At 40.6% G+C, this 21,263-nt stretch overlaps 1 protein-coding gene across 1 annotated transcript in view; it reads right to left on the bottom strand.

Annotated features, from left to right (window-relative positions):
- RLF (RLF zinc finger) overlaps positions 1–21,263 on the bottom strand; it is a 51,720-nt gene that overhangs the window by 19,860 nt on the left and 10,597 nt on the right. The window contains exons 3-5 of the mRNA XM_050326278.1: positions 20,183–20,264; positions 10,944–11,076; positions 1,732–1,934 (exon numbers count right to left, since the gene is read on the bottom strand). Of these exons, the coding sequence (XP_050182235.1) occupies positions 1,732–1,934; positions 10,944–11,076; positions 20,183–20,264 (418 nt within the window). The remainder of the gene's footprint in view (positions 1–1,731; positions 1,935–10,943; positions 11,077–20,182; positions 20,265–21,263) is intronic.

Genomic DNA, 21,263 nt, shown 5'->3' with positions numbered 1-21,263 from the left:
TCTTTCTCTCTAATCCTCCCCCAGCTATCTTCACTCCTATTCAACCCTTCTCTAACATTTACTTTTTTAGCCAAGTCCTGCTCCTCTATCTACCCCATCCTACTCTGAACTTCAAATTTCACTTAACTCTTGTTTCTTTCATTACCGTTTGTTCCCTCTTTCCCCTGGTGGTTTTTGGTCATTGCCATCTCTCATTCCCTAACAGCTGCCACTCTTTGAACTCTTCATCTTTCACCTTTTCCCATCCTTTTTCCCCACTTGTCATTAGATCTGACAATTTTCTACCTGAGGAAGATCGTAGGTAACATGAATGTGTAATGGAATTCTTGTCTCTGAGGACAAAAGTGTGAACAAAAGTGTTTTAGAAGTCTCGCACTCCCGAAATCCCGTAAGAGTGCCAACTGCACAACACCTGTGACTGAGCATGCAAAGAAACATGCCATGCAATCCAGTTATTTACAACTTTCTGGCACTGGAACACCACTAACTTTACACTTTTCGCAGCACTAGCTACAGGTCCAGTTAAGTCAATAAACTACTGTTTTAAGATACTCCTTTGATGCTTACTGGCTTCACTTCCCCATAAAATGTTTAATTCAGAAATTACCATAACTTGATTCAATTCATCAATCTGTGTTTCAACTTTTATACTGGACTGGCAAGAAAAGACTGTTCTGAGTATCAAGGTAAAACAGCTACAGATACACTTCGCAAACCTTAAATTAAACTAAAAAGGAAACAATTTAATATGATTTCTCTGCCATTCCTCTGAAACAGCCAATCCAGTCAGAGAATATGCTGCAAGTTACCCGTAAACTCTAAAACCTCCAGCATGCAGATCGTGTCTGCAGTGAGCTGTTAAACACATTCCCTGCTCCTACAACACACAGAAGGGAATCTGGCTCAAAGTGCAGACTGAAGAGAGACCTATGCAAATATCTGTATTTCAAAAGAAGTATTTTTAAACAAATGTTAATTAGGGTATTTAACACGTACAAGAACACTCTGACACTCATGCAGGAAATGCAGACAGAGTTGCCTTTACTTTTTAATTTTTTTTTTTAATATCTCAGGCTTCCCCCAGTTTCACTGAAGTTTATTTAAAATGTCCAACATTTACAACTACACCAAGTGCATACAAGTCTAACAAGTGAGACTGATCCCATAACAGGGGTGTGATGTCAAGAGGCAACAGAGGCAAGAATCAGTTGTGTAACCACAATTACTATGGCAATGCATGAACACAAATCATTGCTATGATTGTTACTGTAACAGGAAGACTAATTGCTAAAAACAAGTTTAGAGGTTCAGGAAGAACAACTCTAAAGGGGATTTTGTTTGCTTTGTGATTTTTTTTTTCTTAAAACTTTTTTTTCTTAGGTCAGAACAACTAGAAGAAAAGCAATTGCTCTGGTACCATTGCTTTGGGTCAGAAAAGACAGCTTTCCAGTTATATTTTTCTTACTACTGGAACTGAAGTTACAAGTTTTATTTTAAGATTTCAAACATCTAACCTAATGCAAGCATACATACACACATACTATCCACACATTTTATCCACAGCAGCAGTTCATACAAACGTTCTTGCCTACTGCAATCTGCAATAGATCATTCTTCTTTTGGAACCCTGTTGCAACAGTTTCACTCTTCAGCTTCAGTTTTTAGTATTACAGACATAAATTCTAAAATGCTTGATAAATATACATTAAAAAGGGACTACGGATTACTAACCTCCTTAATGGAGTCTTCATTAGGCAGCATTGAACACACACATGTGATGTAGGCTTGGCGAAAAGATGAAACATTTGCAATTTCTGGAGAATCTGCACACAATTTTGACAAGAAAGTGGCTTGGGGGATGCAGTTTGACTTCATCAAATGTTTTATTCGCATCTGCAGAAAGGAAGGCCCTTCTCGTGTAATCAATTTATTAGCTAGGAAAAGAAAAAAGCCTTTGAGAATAGACCAATTTACAGGTGACACTTAACTGAAATTGTCTCACTGCATTCACACTTCTTTACAAATTTGTCTAAGTATGGTCAGTGTTCTTAGGAAACTCTAGGCAGGATTGGAAGTGACAGCAACAGAGTATCTTCTCCCAAACTGTGCAGGAAAAGAAGGCTGGGCTATGGAAAACAGATGCACGCACCATCCCCTACCTCCCTCCAAAGACAGCTCCATTAAGGCAGTAAGGACGTGTATGCCACAGCAATGGCTAAAGGATCACACCAGACAGGTATCAGGAGTTTAACTGAGATTCAGAATCTTCACCTTTTAATTGTAACTTCATATTCCAAAGAACCACAAACATTCAAACCAACCATTAAATGCTTTTCAACCAGAGAGTTTTCCACCCAAGTTGTTAAAACCCCATATAATGCAAAAATATACAGAATTGAGAGTGAAAATGTTATCTTCGCAGTACTTTTGAAGAATTGTGTTTAAGACATGCTAGGCTTATGCTCTAGATCAACCAAATACAACTAATCATTATGAGACTTGATAACTAATTCAAAATTCAATAGCAAAAATGTAACTTCAGATTATTTTTGTAAGTAGTTAGCAAAATGTACTTATTTGGATTAAAAACCTCACAGATTTAGTTTCATTCTCTTCCCAGTTGTTTACCATACAAAAAAGTTCAGTTAAAAAAGACCTGTAAATCCTGCTCCTCATAGGACTACCCGAAATTAAATCATATGACCATAAGCATCAGCCAAATGCTCCCTGAACTCTGGCATGTTTGGTGTTGTAATAATTTTCTTGGGGAGCCCATTCCAGTGCCCAACCACTCCCTGGGTGAAGAGCCTTTTCCTAATGCCCAACCTGTGCTGCCCCAGACACAGCTTCATTCCATGTCCTTGTGTCCTCTTGCTGGCCACCAGAGACAGGAGATCAGCACCTCGTCCTCCACAGCCCCCTTGAGGAAGGTGCAGAGTGTGATGGAGTCACGCTTCAGCATTCTATTCTCCACGCTCAACAGGCCAAGTGACCTCAGCTGCTCCTCACAAGGAGGAGCCTCAAGGCCTCTCTGTGCCTTGGCCACAATCCTCTGGACAAATCTATTAATCTGATGTCCTTCTTGTATTGAAGCACTCAAAACTGCCCTGAGGACTAGAGGTGAGTGCACCCTAGTGCAAAGCAGAGTAGGACAGTCACTCCCTCATCCAGCCGGCAATGCTGTGCCTGATGCACCCCAGGACGCAGTCAAGCCCTCTCTGGCTACCAGGCACACTGCTTACTCATATTCAAGTTGCAATCAACCCAAAGCTGAAGATTGCTTTCCACAGGGCTGCTCTCCATCCCCTAGTTTGTCCACATAACCAGCATTACCATGTCCCAGGTGAAGAATCCAGCACTTGTTAAATTTCATATGGTTGGTGATTGTCCAGCTCTCTGGTCTATCCAGATCTCTCTGTAAGGCTTCTCTACCCTTGAGGGAGACCACAGATCCTCCTAATGTAATATCATCAGCAAACTTACTTAATGTACATTCAACTCTTGCACCAAGATAATTTACAAAAACATTAAAGAGCATTGCAATTAAAATTGAGCCCCGGGACCCCTCCCCCCCCCCCCGTGACTGGTCTCTAGCCAGACTTAACCTCATTTACTATAACCCTTTGCACCCGACCCATCAGCTCACTGGGTGATGGACTTGACAAGCTGTGTGTTGGACATTTAATCCAGGATTGCTGTGAGACAGCATCCAAAGCTTTCATAGAGCGTACTTTGCTGATGAAATTGTATGCTTCCAAACAGCTGTAGTGCTATTTCCAGCTTAACATAAACACCTACAGAAAGGCTTGATGTGAATCTCCAGATTTGTACATATTTCAAAAGATCCTTGAGAATGAAAAGAGATGATTCAACATGTTCTTACACTACATGCAGTAATACATATCAACCAAGGAACAAATGTTCTGATGAACTGTAGAATAACAATGGAAATTCTTGAGACATCCTGATAAAACACATACTAGAATGGTGTTCTGCAGCAACTATAGTCAACCAGTTACCAGTGGAGCCTGCAATAGCCTCTGGATTAGTTAAAAAAAAAGTTTGCCTTAGACTAACAACTTAGTGAAAATATTTTTACGCAATGGCTCTTCCACTACACTGGCACCTTATTATTACTATGCAAGATGGGTAGCTAAGAAACCAATAGTATAACATTTCTGAAAGAGTGGATTGTATGTAACACAGAACAAGGAAGTTTTCAAGCTTTATGCATTTAAATTATTGTCCAAACAGAAAAAGAGCATGTTCCAACAGACAACACACTAATTGGTAGGAGGTTTATAATGTGCACCTAAACAGAAAACTCATTTCAGGAGTCAGGCACATACCACATGCCTGCAGTGAGACTTACTTGCATTCTGCAGAAGTCTGCTTAGTGGCCCATTAGAGGTAATTTTAAGATTCAAGCCTATGGTAATGGTTTCTATTATTCACACAAAAAACCTCTGAGCATTAAACTTTTGACCCAGCTGACACTTCACATTGAAGTAACTTCACGAGATAAAGCAAAAAGAACTGCCTGACCAAGAGACAGCCTGCATTAACATCTCCAGATCTCCAGTTGCTAGGAAACAAGCATCCTCTCTTCATTAAAAATTGCATCTGTATGACACCACACTTGAAAATTTCTCAAGGAAAGCTAACAGTGTTTCAAAATGGATCCTATTTGATGTAAGAGGCTGCTACCACAACATGATGGCCAGAAGACCACTGCTGAGGGAGAAGTCCCCAAAGGAAGGCTTACCCAACATCAGATCGCTCACCTCTCCTGGTGGAGTCTGCTATTCATGGGCCTGGCAGGAATGGGGTTTAGTGCCCACAAGCAATTCAAAGCAATTCTGTAGCCCCTGTTTCTACAGCTCTCAGTTCACAGATTAATATTTTTTTTTTCAGGTCCATTGGAAGAATAAAAGAAAATATATTCTCTTTACCTACTACTCTAAGAATGATTTAGATTCCCCTTGTTTACACAGTTAGAGATGCACTCAGCAACCACTTAAATGAAGTTGTCCTGACATGTCAGAGCGAGCAAGTCAAGACATGGACGGTGTTTTAAGAGTACCTGCAGTCCGCCAGAGAAATTAAACACTTTCAGGTTAACAGTAACATTTTTATCTTCCAGCACAAATGAGAGAAACTTGCTGATGAAGGTGAACAGGAGAGAGGGTTCCAACTTGCTGCAAATTTTGGGAGCAGCCAGTAAGCACGTCCTCCCCAAGGGTGGAAGGTCTGTGCCCCTGGGACAATTCTTTAACACCTAAGGCAGTGTGTAATGAACTCTGCAATGGAGGTAAATGACAAATCGAGCTCCTCTGTCCTGCAGATGGTAAGTGATGAAGGCAGGAGTGAAATTCAGAAATAAGTCACTACTTGGTACTTAGCTTTCCTCTAAAGCGTCTGTTTTTTTCCAGTAGCCTGCTTGCAACAACCTCCCTTTTCTGAAAAAGGAACAGAAACTCATTTTGCTGTCTATTCCTCAGAGAACCTAATTCTGCACTCAATCCTAAATCTGTTACATTTCCATATATGTCCATGAACAGACTTTCTTGTTCCTTCTCTTCCTAGATCTCCTGCTGTTGTCTGTTCTGTCAGTGTTCTACCAAACATCAAGACTAAATCAGCTTGCTATAAAAATCAGTGCAGACACCCTGCAACCCTTCCCTCTTCAAAACCCTTTAGTCAAAGGGCAGTGCAGTTCCAAACTCTATTTATACCCAAAGAGCTTTTATCCCAGAACCAAAAAGTAAGGATAAGAGATTCCCCTCTCACCTAAAACACTTGTAGTAAAAGACAGATTTAAATAACAACACAATATTGTGAATACAACCTTTATAAAGCATGGATGGCACTAGAGCATGAAAAGACTGATCACTATGATAAATGTTCACGAGAAACAGCATCTTGGGTGAGCATTTCTGCTGGAAGTACCTCTGGAACAGGACAACAACGAGCTGAAGAGCAGTAACATATGTTAAGTATGCACAACTGACATTAAGGTCTGTGTATTTTACAATAGCAGTGTGGTAGACAGTTCTGCCAGCTTTCCTACAAACCAGTTCTGGTCAGAGACATACCAAGGTGTTGGTGTTCATCTGCTGCACATAGCAACAAGCTCACCCCAACCTCCTTCATCCTGAAGGATACTGTTTGTTAAGACAAAAAAAAAATAAAAAAGAAAGAAAAAAAGTCTTGGAATATTAAAACTAGTTGCTTGAGGCACAGAACAACTGTGGGATGTCGTACCTGCTGAAGAGCATCAATTATGGTCACATTGGGATCCCTCTATCATTCAGTCATCCAAAAAAACTAAGCAGCAAGGATTTTATGGTCCTTTCTTCAAACAGATATTAATGCCCCAAATGACCATCCTGAGCATGCTGACAGTGAAAATCAAGGAACTATCACCCTAGCACATCAAAGTGAAATTTATTAACAGCCATACAAGCAGCAGACAGAATCTATGAAACCTGAGCTGGAACAAATTTAGTAAATCATATTTACAGTTGATGTCAGCTCCTTTTCCCGGCCAGTGCATAAAAAAAAATAAATTAAGAACAATAAACAAGACAGATAGGAGCATGACACACCTTCGGGATTGTTCATTCAAGAAAGTATCTGATGATTACTAACATGAACCACCACTTCACAAAACACAGCTCCATCTAGGCACATTGAGCCGAGACATCTGTTTTACCAGTGTCCAACGGCACAAAAACCAGGAATTTTTTTCAGGCACACACCACAAAAACCCAAAAAGTATGAAATACAACCTATTCAAAGAAATTAAACTTTAGATGACTGAAATAGGACCCACTTACAACAAAACTTCAGAAGATACTCTGCAAAGCTGCTGTTGTACTGAAGGATAAAAGGGTAGTTTGACTAAAATAACTGAAAGCCCATTGCACTGGAGCTCCTTCTGCAATCCTTACTCCCCAGGCATAACAGCAGAGCTACCATCCCTGCTGGGACCTGCAGAAAGTACATTTTGATTCCTGCTACTTCTATCAAATGGAGCTGGTAGTCAGTAGAGAACAACAGATCAAAGAAGTGACAAAAGTCAGAAGGAAGACAAACCTGCTAACTCATCAGTGACATATGATCTCCTACTACAGAAGCAAGCATTTGCTTGTTATGATTCTGAAGGCAAAAAAGGATTAAGTTAATCCAGTAGACATCTAGAGATAGCTGTTTAATACCAGCTTCAACCATGTTCTATACAAGGCCAAGAGAGTAATTCCAGCTACCCAGAGAGACTTTCTGCAAGCCAAATGAAATCATAGCACCATCTGACTGCCTAGCACAGAGGAAGCAAGGGACTGAACAAAGAAATGGAAGTAAACCAAAACCAAGACTTTACTAATCATAACATCTTCATGGATCAGTTAATATTTCAGCAATAACTTCTGTGGTCACTGAATTACATTTGTCTTATGATATCAAGAGGATAAACCAGTTACATTGGAAGCACAATCTAGGAGTCAAAAGATTTTCCATGCCATAATATGCCATAATGGCCTTGGGAGCAGGATTTCTTTAAATTTTCATTTTGTCTTGCACCAAAGCATAGGGTAAAAGTTTGGCACCTAAGTCTTGCCTTCTGAGAAAAAAGTAAACTTTACATATGGCCTCAATCTATTTAGAATCATAGGATATCTTGAGGTGGAAGGGACCCTTAAGGATTATCAGTCCAACTCCCTGCTCCTTGCAGGACTACTTCTCTTTTCCTGCACCACTTTAAAGTTCTAAGACTCACAATATGCACTATTTAGATTTCTTTCAAGTATTATTGGATAGCTGGCAACAACTACAGGAGACCGAATTCCATGCCCTTCATTGTCTTTCCCAGCCTTATGTTCTCTCCTACAACTCCCTCAAATCTTCAGTACCTCACCAAGAGGCAGATAAGAACAAAACTCACCAAATAAAAACCCTTCCATACCCTATAATGTAAGAGCACCAAATTAACTACTAAAGAATTACTTCACAGTGTTTATAGCTATTAAATATCCCCAGCTCCCCGGTTCCCTATTTTCCCATTTGCATTACTAATAATGCTACTGCTCCCATCTACCACTTTCATAGTATTTGAACCAGGCCAGAAGAGCAGAGCAGGACGTGACAGCACTCTCATGTGGTGCTCTCACTCTCTTCCTACATTTCAGGTACCATATGAGCTCTGCTTCCGTTTACTGTTCCCTGCATTGTCAGTTGAAGACAGTCAACCAACATCTAAACCATCCTGCTTGGCTGCTAAGAGTACATGTTCAAACAGCTCAAAAAGATCTAGTTATGTCTAAGCAGCTACGCTGCATGCCCACAGGCTACAGGGATTACACTTTTCTTAGTTTATCTGCTCTTCAATTTCCTGAAACCAAGCAAAAAACTAAAGCAATGTTTCCAAGATTGTCATAAATGCAAGACACTTGGTAAGAAGCAACAGTTTGGCAGATCTTTGACTTCTGAGAAGTGCCCTTTACTTAAAATGTCTACCGCTTCACCTTATGATTTAGTTGAGAAATGTGCTTTTGCAAGATTGGTTTCACATGGGATTCCAGAGTCACATTCAGACTGTTTAAGCATGCCTGTGGACTATTCCAGACTACCTGAAAATGCACCTGTACAGAAGAGCTTCAATGAATGTCCTGTTGCCTCTGCTGGGATCCATCAGTGAGGACAACTCTTCTGAACATCTATTAATAATGGCCAGTCTTCGCGAGCAAAGATCCGGGGAAGGTCTTTACACCTTCCAGCCTGCGCATTGGATTTTTTAGGTGAGACACAGTGTGCGCGGAAACTCAAATAAAAAGCAAAAGGACTGAACAAGCTATTCCATCTTATTCCTGCAGAAGTCAACAGGTAGTCTGACCCATACTGAGGTGGCCCTGTGCAGGAACAAGGACACACAGCAGTAATCAGTAATACAGCCACTGCTAAAACCAGCCACATGGGGAAAAAGCAAATTAAGTCTATAATGGAGTCCGCACAGACACATATGAGGACACCACTCCTACTGGAATTCACACCGGTCCTCCAGAACAGCTGTTGGCTCGCCACATGCAAAGGTTACTAACCCTTAACCCCCACTGGTACACTGCTTTCAAAGTTAGGAATTCTTCAACAGCTGAAGAACAGTTTTCAGGAATATGGACCAATTCTGAAATGGAAGTCCTTTTGAGCAGAAATACACCAGGAGCAGCTGTCCAAATGGATGGTCTATCAACACTGCCAATGAAAAACTCTAGGGTAGGGTGTTAATATGGAATGCAATTCTTTTTCAAGACATGCTGTTTGGAACTGTCCTAGTTTGGGCCAAGGATGGGAGGTGGGGGAGCCTGGAGCTGTGTGGGCATGTCTAGGTTGTCATTCTATACCACCCAGGTCATCCCTCAGGGGCAGAAGTGAGGGGTTCTCACTCCAGGAAGAGGGGGGCGTAGCTTTGGGTGGAAGAAAAAGAGAACCACTGCTGGTTTTGTTCCATTCTTCTGGGGGAGCAAGTGGTGAGTGGAATGGTACGGTGGCTCCAGTCCTATCAGGGGATTTGTTCGACATTGTTTTTCACTGTCTTGGACTTGTGGAAGAAGAGTTGTTTGCCATTGTTTCTTTTTTCATTGTCCCAGGCTTGGTGCAAAGACACTGGTGCAGACACTTCTGTCCACCATTTTCTTCTTTGTCTTGAGAGCTGCATGGCTTAGGCTGCCTTGTGGTCTCCTTGAGTAAGACTCAGTGAGAATTTCTGCATGTTATCACCCTCTTTCATATACTGTTGTTATTAGCATTGCTGCTGTCACTATTTGTTTTCTTATCTCATTGCTGTTTTCAAGTTGTTCTTATTTCAACTCAGAATCCCTGCCTTTGTCTCAATCTCACAGGTGGGGTGCATGGGGGTATGGAAGGGAGCAGCTGAGGAAAGTTTAATTTTTCCAGTTGGTTTTAAACCAAAATAGGAGTCCAAATGTTTCTGCCATACTATTAATACCTGAAGTGAAGGCTAGCAGAGACTGAAGTCCACCCTTGGCTGCTCTTTTTTTAATCCTTCTTTTAGCATATGGAAGCAACATATCCTCTCAAAAACCGTAACATGTTTCTCAATTAATAAAAAGTACAATAAAGAGAGGCTAGCCAAAGCCAGAAAGGATTCTACTAAAGAAGAAACCTTGACTTAAAATCCCTTTTTGTTCTTTAATTTTTAAGAAAATATTTTAAACTGTTCTTCCCTTCTATGTTATTTTTAACTTTAGATTACCAGAGGCAAACTGCAGTCCAGTGTACTGTTAATGGAACAGATAAAACACCTGAAAGTATTTAATGGTACCGCTAACAGATATGAAAAAAAATTCAGCGAGTAAAGGAAGACTTTAAGAAAACAGACATTCAAAAGACATTACATAAAGTGACACTAAAAATCTCCTTTTCTTCACCTCTCAACACTTTCTGATTCAAGATCTTATTTCAATAATCTAAATACAATGAGATTTCCAGCCCAGACCTAAAAATACTTCACACTGCCCTTCCACATAAATCTTTAATGCCTCTCAGAAGCGTGGACACACACAATTCCTTCCTGTGAAACATTCAGGAAAACATTTCAAACTACAGAGTTATGAGGAACAAACTACATCAGGGACAAAAATGTCTGTATTTTTATGATGGAAAAAGAAATAATTATTTTTAAAAAAGGAGTGTTGAAATATTCAAGCTGATGGATAGTACAGCCCAAGCACAGATGCATCGGCTGCACACATTATTCAAAATGCCAGTGAGACAGTTTCATCATAGATGTTATTTAGCAACATACAAATACTACTGCAAAATACAATTTGAAATGCAACTGTCTTCTGACTTCAAATCACTGGTTACCCACCTGAACTAAATAAAGTAATTTCTTAACAACCACAGAGCTCTAAAAATCACACTCTTACCTTCCTCAGTTTCTACTGGTTGCTGAGATAGAATTTTAAGAAGAACTGGATTTTTCCATACTCCTTCCCTTGTGATATCCACCAATATCTGGAGGTTGTTATTCCCAAATTCCAGTAAAGCATCATGTGAATCCTATAAAATGTTAAAAAAAGTCATTAAAAGTCTTTGCTAAAAATTAGGCCAATGTAATTTTACATTATGTGTCCTAAGTTTCACACCATTTCTCTCTGCCATTACTGTTTTGACATGTTTGCATTGGAATTTTAATAGTCCAGAGTCCTTTCACTTCTTTAATCCTACAATGAAACTTCCCAGTTTCAGCCTACTGAGTGATTGAAATGGCTTAACTCAAAAAGCCTATTCTCCAGTTGTAACTCTTTGCAATTTTTATGTTTCTCCATGTACATGTCTATAAAAATTACAGGAATTATTGTATAAAAGACAAAGAATGATTTTTTTAAAAGTATTTAGTGCTATTGAAGAACCTGTAATGAAGGCTAAATAGTTTGCAAAGTGAATAACAAAGTGCCGGGAGTATAACGTTGTATATTTAGTGTTAACACTAAATTTGAGCCAGTCGATTCACTTCTCCCAGAATTATGAAAGCTGCCATTCACGAGTTGAAAAAAAAAAAGGGGGGGGAAGCAATGCAATGGGAGATTTCATCATTAAGATGAATACATCCTTCTACTGGATACAGAGATGCTATTTCCTTAGAAACTTATTTATGTTCAGTGCATTTCCAATCCTAACAGTTTTGATGCTATGAAGGCTGACCCAGAGACCCTCCACACTCAGCAGGTCTCCAGCTGAACTCCACCCACCAAACTTCTATACATACTGCTCAGGGTGATCAGAGCCCTACCACTTTGAATTCTGGAAATCTAAAGAGTGAAGAAGAAAGGAAAAAAAAGGACATTACACACGGAAAGAAGTCTAATGCAGAAAAGAAAGCAACTGGAAATAGATTCCAGTTATTTCATGTCCCTAGTAGGGAAACCGATCTGGGGTGACTTGAAGTTAAAGAATTAAAATATCACCATGCAGAGTTTCCTAACACTGACAAATTGAAGTCAACTAATTGTAAGCAATTTGTGGATACACTTTTAGTAAAAATGCTTCTCACAACAGATCTCAAGTTCAATATGTCGCAATGCCCCCTACTTCTGGTGAGCTGTGTTTCAAGTTGTCTGCACTTTTAACACTATTATTAAACTCAGGTTATCTTTCAACAGCCTCTGTTGTATCCTGCAGAGATACTGGAATCAATTCTACGTTCTGAGTTGTCAGAATTAAATGGAGTTAATGCTATGACCACTGGGAATACCAGAGTAACCAAAGAGATCATGGGCTCTCAAAACACAGCAGTGAACTGCTTTGCACACTCCAACATACGAGACGTTTTTCAAGTTCCTGAGTTACCTCCTACAACCAAGGGAATCTGCTATGAAGATGTCCAAGATTTTCCTATTAACCATTCACAGTAAAAGGCATCTTTGCATTTAATGATTAGATGTCCCTTAATAAATCAGATATTGATGTTCAATATCCAATATCAGATGCTAATTTCAGAACATCCTCACTTTTTTAATATAACAATCTATTTCATTTATTATACTGCAGTGAACTGTACTCCATAAATCTCTGCACAGGAGAACCTGGATTTAATTCTTGGGCAAAGCATTGCCCCGCTAAGGAATGAAGCTTTACTCCCAGCAAAAGATTCACGAGGTGAAAATTACATTCTTGCAGTGAAGGGTTTATTTACACTGATCCACACCCATGTCAATTTTTTTAAAGGACTCCTTTCTAGCTATGAAATCATCCTATCAGACATGCTACTTAATAAATCCCAAATTAAGGTGAAGCACAGTCAACACAGAATTCTTCCCTCCTCACTCCCTGATTCCAAGTGTCTGCTCCAAGCATCCCATAGCATACTTGTGTACTGTATGTAATAAACTCAAGTATTAGTGTACCACTGAAGCCTATGTCCAGAAGCAAGTTTATACAGATCCACTCATTCCTTGGACAGTCAGTTTCTACAATAGAAAATCATGTGTGTGGACCTCTTCAGAGAGCCTGAGCATGACTTTGCTGCACTCGTTCACCAAGCTGAGAACACAGGTGAAGTTAGAAGAACATCATTCCCAGCAAGTACCAAGTGAAGATTTCAACAATCCAAAGTGGACCATGAAAAGATGTATATCCTCCTGCAAAGCTCATCATAGCAGCCACATCACTGCTTATTCATCTAGCATACAACAAATTGTGAAATTCTAGAGGGTGAGCAAGAACACTGGGCAGTGTTCTGCAACACAGGTGTTAAGTATCTGCAGGAAATCTCAGAAGCAGCACAGGGAAGTCAAGAAAAAGTAATGCATATTTTGTATGTTTCTTTGTAAGCTGATAAAGTATCACCAAATGTATCCCTGATTCCAGAAATGGGTATTAATGTACTCCATACCTAGCCTAATCTTCCTACATTAGTCATGACATTAAAGTAACATAATAATGTCCTGACTCACCTTTAAACAAACAGCATTTCCAGCATTAACTGGTCTTTAAGGTAATAATAGGCCAGAGGGGAAGGGGAACAAAGCAAGTTATCAGTTGTCATTGTTAAAAGTCCTATCTAACAATTCACCACCTTCAGTGGCTAATCAGACTCCATAAGGTTTGGTGCTTGAGCAGGAGGGACCTGGATGTGGGATATTGCAGAGAAGCCGCTAAGCCTTGCCTTCAGATTATCACCACTTGCTGCTTGCACACCTGGACACCAGTCACACCACAGACTTGGAGGATATAACAAGGCTCTAGGGCCAAGCTGAAGGACATGTGCATCCATCTGATTTTCTTCACTTCACTGAGGAAACAGAAGGCCAAGGAAAGTGAAAGAACAGCTCAACAGGACAGGACACCAAGTAACAGAGGACACTGAAGAGGCTGAGGAATTCAGCAACTTTGCTCAAGTCTTCCTGTTAAGATCTGCATCTGGCCTTCCTGGTCCCTGTCACCAGTGGCAGAGCTGGAAGCAGGGAAGAAGCATGAATCGGCACAATAGAGATGTTAAGACAATCACATTGCCATTCATAGTACCAAACAGAAGCCAAGGGTGTCAATGGAGATTATGGATGTTACTGCAAGTCCTGTACAAGGCTCTGTAAGGTCACAGCCACTGCAGGAAGGTTTCTGGTGACTTAAGAAAGCACCAAGAGTGAGAAACCCTGGGGAACCACAGGCCAGTTAGCAAAAGAGGTCCCCAGAAAGAATATGGGACAAATTCTCCTGGAAACCACATCCAGTAGCCTGACTACCTTCTGTCATAACAGGCTGCAGATTACATTAGTCACACTTAGAAAATTTAAAAACAAATTGTTAAAATAAGGAAAAGTGGACAAAATGCAGGTGAGAAACCAGCTAACAGCTCAGCTTGGAAGGTTTGTGACAAACTGTCCAAAACCCAAGAGACAGCTGACTCCTAGTAGTGCTTCTCAGGGGTCAACAGTGAGCTGATACTTTTAACACCATTATTGTCTGAATAATGGGACAAAGACATTCTCTGCCAGCCCACAGGCCATACAGAACTGGGAGAGCAACTGACAATGGAGGGCAGAGCAGTCATTAAGACATTCAACAGGCTGAAGAACTTCACTGACAGGGACTCACTGAAGCTCAACACAAGCAAATGCCAAGAGTTGTACCTGGCACAACTCCAAGTATCAGTACAGGCTAGTGATCAGCTGGCTAGGTTCCAGTTTGGCACCACAGGTCTCTAGGGCCTGTAATTTAAGTGTAGGTCAGCAGTGAGCCCTTACTGCAAACGTTAGCTGTGCTGAACAGTCTCAAACAGAATATAACCAGGAGGTTCATGAAGGGTTTATTCCCTTTAGGCACTTTTCAAACTCCACTGGAGCATAACACACAGCTTGCCCTGTATGACATATTTACCATAACGGAGCACGTCCAGCAAAGACCACCATCTTCAGAAGAGAGGCTGAAGAGGATCTAAGACCTCTCTTTATCTTCATTATATCCCCCAGAAGGGAGTTGGAGCTAGACTCTGTCTAACGAAGGAGTGAAATGAAGGGAAATACTCTAACTTTGAAAGGTCTACCCGAAGTCTGTGCATCTTCCATTTCTTAAAGACACTTAACACTTAGTGGGGCAGGACCCTAAGCAACCTGATTCAAGACAGCCCTTACTCTTAGTGAAGAGGTGAACCGGTAACTGAGCTTCCTTCCAGCTCCAGCTACCTCATGACTCTGCCACATAGACACCTTCAGGGGACTGCACATTCAAAGCAGTCACTAGACCTACTGAATGGAAGTCAGTGCTTCTGCCCTGCACTAGTAATTCTCTGACTGCAAGAACAAAATCAAACCAAGATCAGAAGTGAGCCAAAAGGCACACATTAGGAATTCTTTTCAAATGCAGAACTGTAGTGCAGACTTCTAAGGAACACCACAATTAAAAAGTCTCATAGCTGAATGCAACAATCAAGCGGTTTTGATAACTTAACCATCTCACTTTCCTTAGTATTACCCAAGATTTTCAGCAAATATTTCCCCAAGGTTGATTTTATTTTTAGATAACTGCTGTAACTGTGCTCCAATTCTTAGCTCCTAGCAGACTTGCTAACTGAAACCAAATGTTAAAGACCAAACTACTCCTAAAAATGATTATAAAGAAAGTAAAACTAGTGAGTGAGCTATCAGTGAGACCACCTCAAAAACCAGTTCCTGATATTGGTAGAAGAGTTGGTGCTAACTAGAAGATGCAAAGACAGCAAAGTATGATGACTTATTTCTGGCCTTGAGCCTGAAACATCACTCACAAGGTCACAGGGAAAAAAAAGTCTTTCTGGAGGTCACAGTTGGACCCTCAAGATGCAAGTGACTTTACATGTTCTTGACCAGAGCTCAAACTGCTGTTAGCCAACAGCATTGAGAGACTGACACATGAGCTACAACATATTAAGGTCTCAGGCTGTGTTTAACCATTTGAGAACATCACTTAAGCAATCCTTATGTTCACAGAGCTGTTCCTCCTCTCAAGTCTTTGCTTCCTGTCCAAGCTGGGACAGTAAACCAAACTCACCAGAGCGAGCCTCAGGGGATGAGTGGGATTTTTTGTTTTATTAAAATTAAAGCATGATCACTTCACACTGAGCTAAATGGCATGCCAATAGAATCGGGTAGGTGAATGATACACTTAAGTGCTTAACTCAGTGCTGTTGCCAAAAGATGCTCAAATGTAGCCTCAGGACAGCTTTAAAAATGTCAGTGGAAAATAAACTGATCTAAACCTATATCCATGAAATATCTAACAACAGTCCAGTTTCCGTAAGTGGCAGTTATGATCCTATAGGAAGTCTATGTATATTATTTTATCCTCAGATCTGGATGATTAAACAAACAGTTACAGGTGTGCAGGTAGTAGGGATACTGGATCTTACCTACAAAACCAATAGAATCTCATTCTGACAACCTCTACTTTTGGCCTTTTCCAACTACATGGCACACAGAATTAAGTCTTTTCAATACAACAGGCTGTCACTGTGCATTCTCCTCCCTCACACTAACATTAGAGCATTAACCTCTACCAGTCTCAAGAGTAGGTCATATTAAAGACTAAGTCCGAAAAAAACCATCAGCATTTAAGAGCCTATGCATTCAAACCTCACCTAGAAGACTGAACTCAGTGAGCTTTACTGAGCTCTATAAAGGCATCCAGTACAGGTGTTATGCCTTGGGGAGGGATGGAACTATCAATCAAAGTACAGACAAGCTAGAAGCCACTGCCTCAGAAACAGCCAGAGCAGCCCACTTATCTGCCATCACCACCAGAATGATGTAGCTGGGAAAAAAAAAAAAGGAAATCATACAACTTGGACATGGGTCAGGTACTACTACTGAAAAGACTACTGTCCATCAGATTATAGCATTCTGTGATCCAGATATCCAACGAGACAAGACAATGTCTTCTCAATAGCATCTCTTCCCTATTCTGGGGGCTTCAGGACACAATACAGAGCCAGCAGAGCCCAGCCCAATTATGAGGATCATTCCCATTTTAGGGCTGAAAGAACCTTAGAAGGTGAGAAAGAAGGGGCTTATTATAAAACTGAACTGATTTGCTGAGTCAGCACTGTGTTTGAGATTCAGGGTATCAATACCAAAATAACCAACATACGTAGCATAAGTAACTAACTACTGCCAGTACACTCCCCTTCCATTATAGACGCTTAGCTGAACCTACTGAAGAATAAAAGGCTAATATTAATAGGAATATTTGTGAAAATCTATTTTGAATACACCAAAAAATCTCTGAATAAATCTAATGCAATATTTAAGAACACAGATCTCATTAAGTTAGGACAACACCATAAACAGGCCCTAAGGAATAGGACATAAAACATTTCACTCCAAATGAAGGATAACACAATAAGAACCTATGGACAATGTTCAAAAGAAAAGACAATCCTTGGAACAGATTACTGAAGACACTAAGATTTTTCAATCCCAGCAATTTAAAGCAATCAGCACCTCCTACAATACCACAGAAGTTTTTGGTTTATGATCGGCCTCAAATCACAACTTTTCTAAAGAAAGCATTCATGCTCTTTTGTAAAGCTTGAAGGGAACCCGGTACCACAATCCGTATTCAATAATCACAACAACACATCTCTATTCTCACTAAGGTCATCTTTGAATGTGTAGTTTTATCTTCCTCAACTGACCAGACTATATCCATTCCCATAGTATCCCTCCACTGAGTTCCTCCCCCACATTAACTGAGTTTACTTGTATCAAGAGCCCTGTTTTAATTCTGCCCCAATCTTTTCATTCATATTTTACAGCATTTCCCCAGCTGCATCTGCATCCTTTTGCTCGCTGCCACTGTATAAATCTCTGCTAAGAATTCTGCCATACAATCTCACATCTTGTTTTCATTTTGCACAGGCTTCCTCTGGTCTTGATTACAGGTAAGGAAAACTGGACTCAGGGGGACTGCAGGACGTAACTGTTGTTATTTAGGATAACAGAACAAACAGCTTCAGGACACCAAATAGAGCTTTTGATAGCGTTTTGTATATTAAGCTGGACAGCAGTGACACTCCACTTTCAGTCCCCACATCTTGATGCTTTGAAATGCAAGCCCTTACCTTTCACACTTCTGGACTGAAAATTTATTTCAAGTTTCATCAACTCTCACAACCTGTGTAGATCATTACGGAGCAACAATTATTGCAGGCAGATCTGAAAAATACTTCTGTTCCACATTAGGAGTTATAGTCCTCAGAAGCCACACTTGTCCCTTTTGTTAGGAAAGCAATAAGCACATTTACATCCATCAGTCTGGGGCACATACATAACTTTGCAGTGCCTTGCTACTGGATTTGCCTGAAGATTTGCACATTAACACAGTCACAGGCTTTAAACCTACAAGACAGCCTACGAGTGCTTCATGTCTGAAGGTTTCTCTTGCTCTCTGTATGACTGCATATTCTTTCTCTGGTGACAAATGAGTTCCTATTATATTCAGGACAAGATACAAATGTTCTCATTCTCTTATTTCTGCCAGAGTGCTACTTCAAAATCTCATTAAAAGCACCTCTTTGTGAAAGTCCACAAATCTCTTCAGCAAGGTTTCAGAACACCATGCCTAATCAGCTAATTATCTGAACCATAAGGACATTAGGTGAGTGCTAAACTTGGAAGTTATAGCTTCAAAAGATCACTACAAAAGTCAGGTATATATTACTACATCTGGCAGTGGCCTTAGTTCTAAAGGTTGATATGAGAGATCTGGGTTTGCGTCACCCTTTGTAGAATCCCAGAAGGGGCTCGTGTATGTCTCCAACACCAGCAGCTGGATGCCATGGACTCAACCGAGGATTGCTGGTAGTAACACCTTGGGACAGAGCACGATGTGGCTGGAGAAGGGGCCACGCAGAGATTAGGGCAGCACTTTTCATGGACAAATATCCTTGTTCTAGTTCCTGGAGATAAGTGCAACACACAAGTGCAGGAATGAGGCCAAGAAGTGGGGATGGACTGCAGGGGAGAGATCAAGACCACCCAAGATCCCCAAAGCCTCTGACCCCTTTCCAGAAAGGCCAGAAAAAACTGACTGCACATGCTAAATAACTTGCATACAAAGTGAGAAACCTAACTTCAGGACAGGGAAACCTACCAATAAAAAGGTACCCACAACAAGCCTGGGTGGCTCTACCAAACTGCTCCTCTCAGTTTAAAGTGACAGGCTTATTCATCTCCAAGTCTACTGAAGAGTTTCCACACCTGCTATTTCCTTGACTGCAGGTGAAAGTAAAGTAGAAGCTCCTTTAGAGCCTGCATCTTCAGAGCTACTGCAGCAGGAACCAAGCCTGAAGGACTAAGGAAATCCCCAGTCACAAGGGTATAAGGTCTTATGATTAAGTACAAGGACAGTTGCAAGGTCTAAATTCACTTGAACGTACTTCCTGCCAAAGTCTTCACTTCAGTAACTTATAACCGATATTAGCTTCCAACTTCAGCAGTCACAGTTAAAGCCAGCACACAGCAGCAACAGAACAGTCCATGGTCCTGGAAGGGTCTATCAATATGAACACAGAAATACCACTCCTGCCTTTAAGCTCCAGCAAGGAACACAAGTTCTTGCAGACAGCTAGGTACTACCTCCAGACTAAAACCCTGAAAACATCTCTTCCTCCTACACAGTCTACAGCAGCCATCTTGATTCGAGGGTAGAAACACAGTAGTATGAGCTTGTTTCAGCAACACCTCAGAAGAAACACTTCTAGGAACCGCCTGGACTAAAGACCTGTCCAGCTATTTCCATCCCTCTCAAATCAGGCACAGACACTAATTTGCCACTTAGACCTCTACAAAAGCTCTTTTGTTATCTTCAGAGTAATGCTTCAGAGCTGTTACATCACTCAATCTAACTCAGTCACTCAGTCCTTCTCTCACATAAACCACTAGATCAAGATTTGCTACAGTGTTCTTGTTGCAGTTGCCATTGACTATAGTTATAAACCTGCTGTTGGTCCTGAGGCTCCCAATACTGTAGCTGCAGTTAGTCTTTTGCTCAGAAATTCCTGCTGCAATAAGTAGCAGCAATGCAGGACAGGTGGAATTCAAGGGAAGGGTAGAAGACAAGGAACAGAACAGCAGCTGTTTTGGGGGATTTTTTAATATGTAAATGCAAAAAAGAAATTCAGAACACTTACCTGAATGGATTGATGGAATCCTAACCACACCTCATGTGGCAATTCACTTTCAGGAATTGAAAGCAGTAGCTCAAAACAACTCCTGGAAAAGCAAAAGGCAAGTAAACAAGCTACCTGAACACATTCTCTTGTTACATTAAATAACACTTGTGGTACATATTACTTACCATTCAGATAAGAAACAATAGTAATACAAACTTGTTTGACTACACAAATCAATTAACAGGCCAGAAACAGACTGAGAATCAGGCACGATTCATAAGTGCTTTTTTTTACTATGTACAATCTTGTTAATTTAAGATTGTAGCTACTCTTATAGAAGACAGTCTCTTCAATGTGGTTTGGAACACACAGCATCACAGAATTTCTACTCTTTCCTCTCAAAGAAAACATAATAACCGTTCTGAATAAGACTCAATGGACTCCAGCATAGTCTCTTGGCTTAGAGAGAGAATGAAAGCCAGTTTCACCTAACTTGACATTTCTATACTGATACATGTAAGAAAATAAAACTAAAGAACAGTTTGAAAGAAGACACATGCACCAGCACAGAAACGGACCTAAATAACAGAAGCCTAACAGTACCATTAAAGAGGCAGACTGACAAGTTATGTCAAGAAGAGCATCAGCACAGACTCCTAGAAATACCTTACAGAGTCTTTGATACCAACTAGGGGAGCATTCCAACACCTATGGCATGAACTGCAACCAGCCATGGTAGGACTGTTGCCTATACTGTTCTCAGATAGGGACTAATCTAACCTTGTATGGGACATGTGGATTACCTAAAACCCTACTGTTGCACAGAACAATTTGTCCTTATGTGCTGGTTCTAAAAACCAGCAGGGAAATTAAACTCCAAATAAGCCACTCCTCTTCCCCCACACCTTTCAGTAAGAAAGGGAAAAGAAAGGAGAGATTATTAGTTGAAATAACAATTTACTAAAAAGCCCAATAGCAGTATGAACAGCAAAAGAATACAGAAGAGAAGGTGTTTTAGGCACAAGAGGGTATTCATCACCAGGAACAAAAAAAAAAGCACTTCCCGAAGGCAGCGCCCATGCAGTCTCCAGAGGAAGGC

Source organism: Myiozetetes cayanensis, unplaced genomic scaffold (genome assembly GCF_022539395.1).
Source record: "Myiozetetes cayanensis isolate MyiCay16 unplaced genomic scaffold, myiCay2020 scf31, whole genome shotgun sequence".
Classification (NCBI taxonomy): Eukaryota; Metazoa; Chordata; class Aves; order Passeriformes; family Tyrannidae; genus Myiozetetes; species Myiozetetes cayanensis.
The sequence above is the reverse complement of the archived record's forward strand: the minus strand, read 5'-3'. Positions and strand labels throughout refer to the sequence as shown.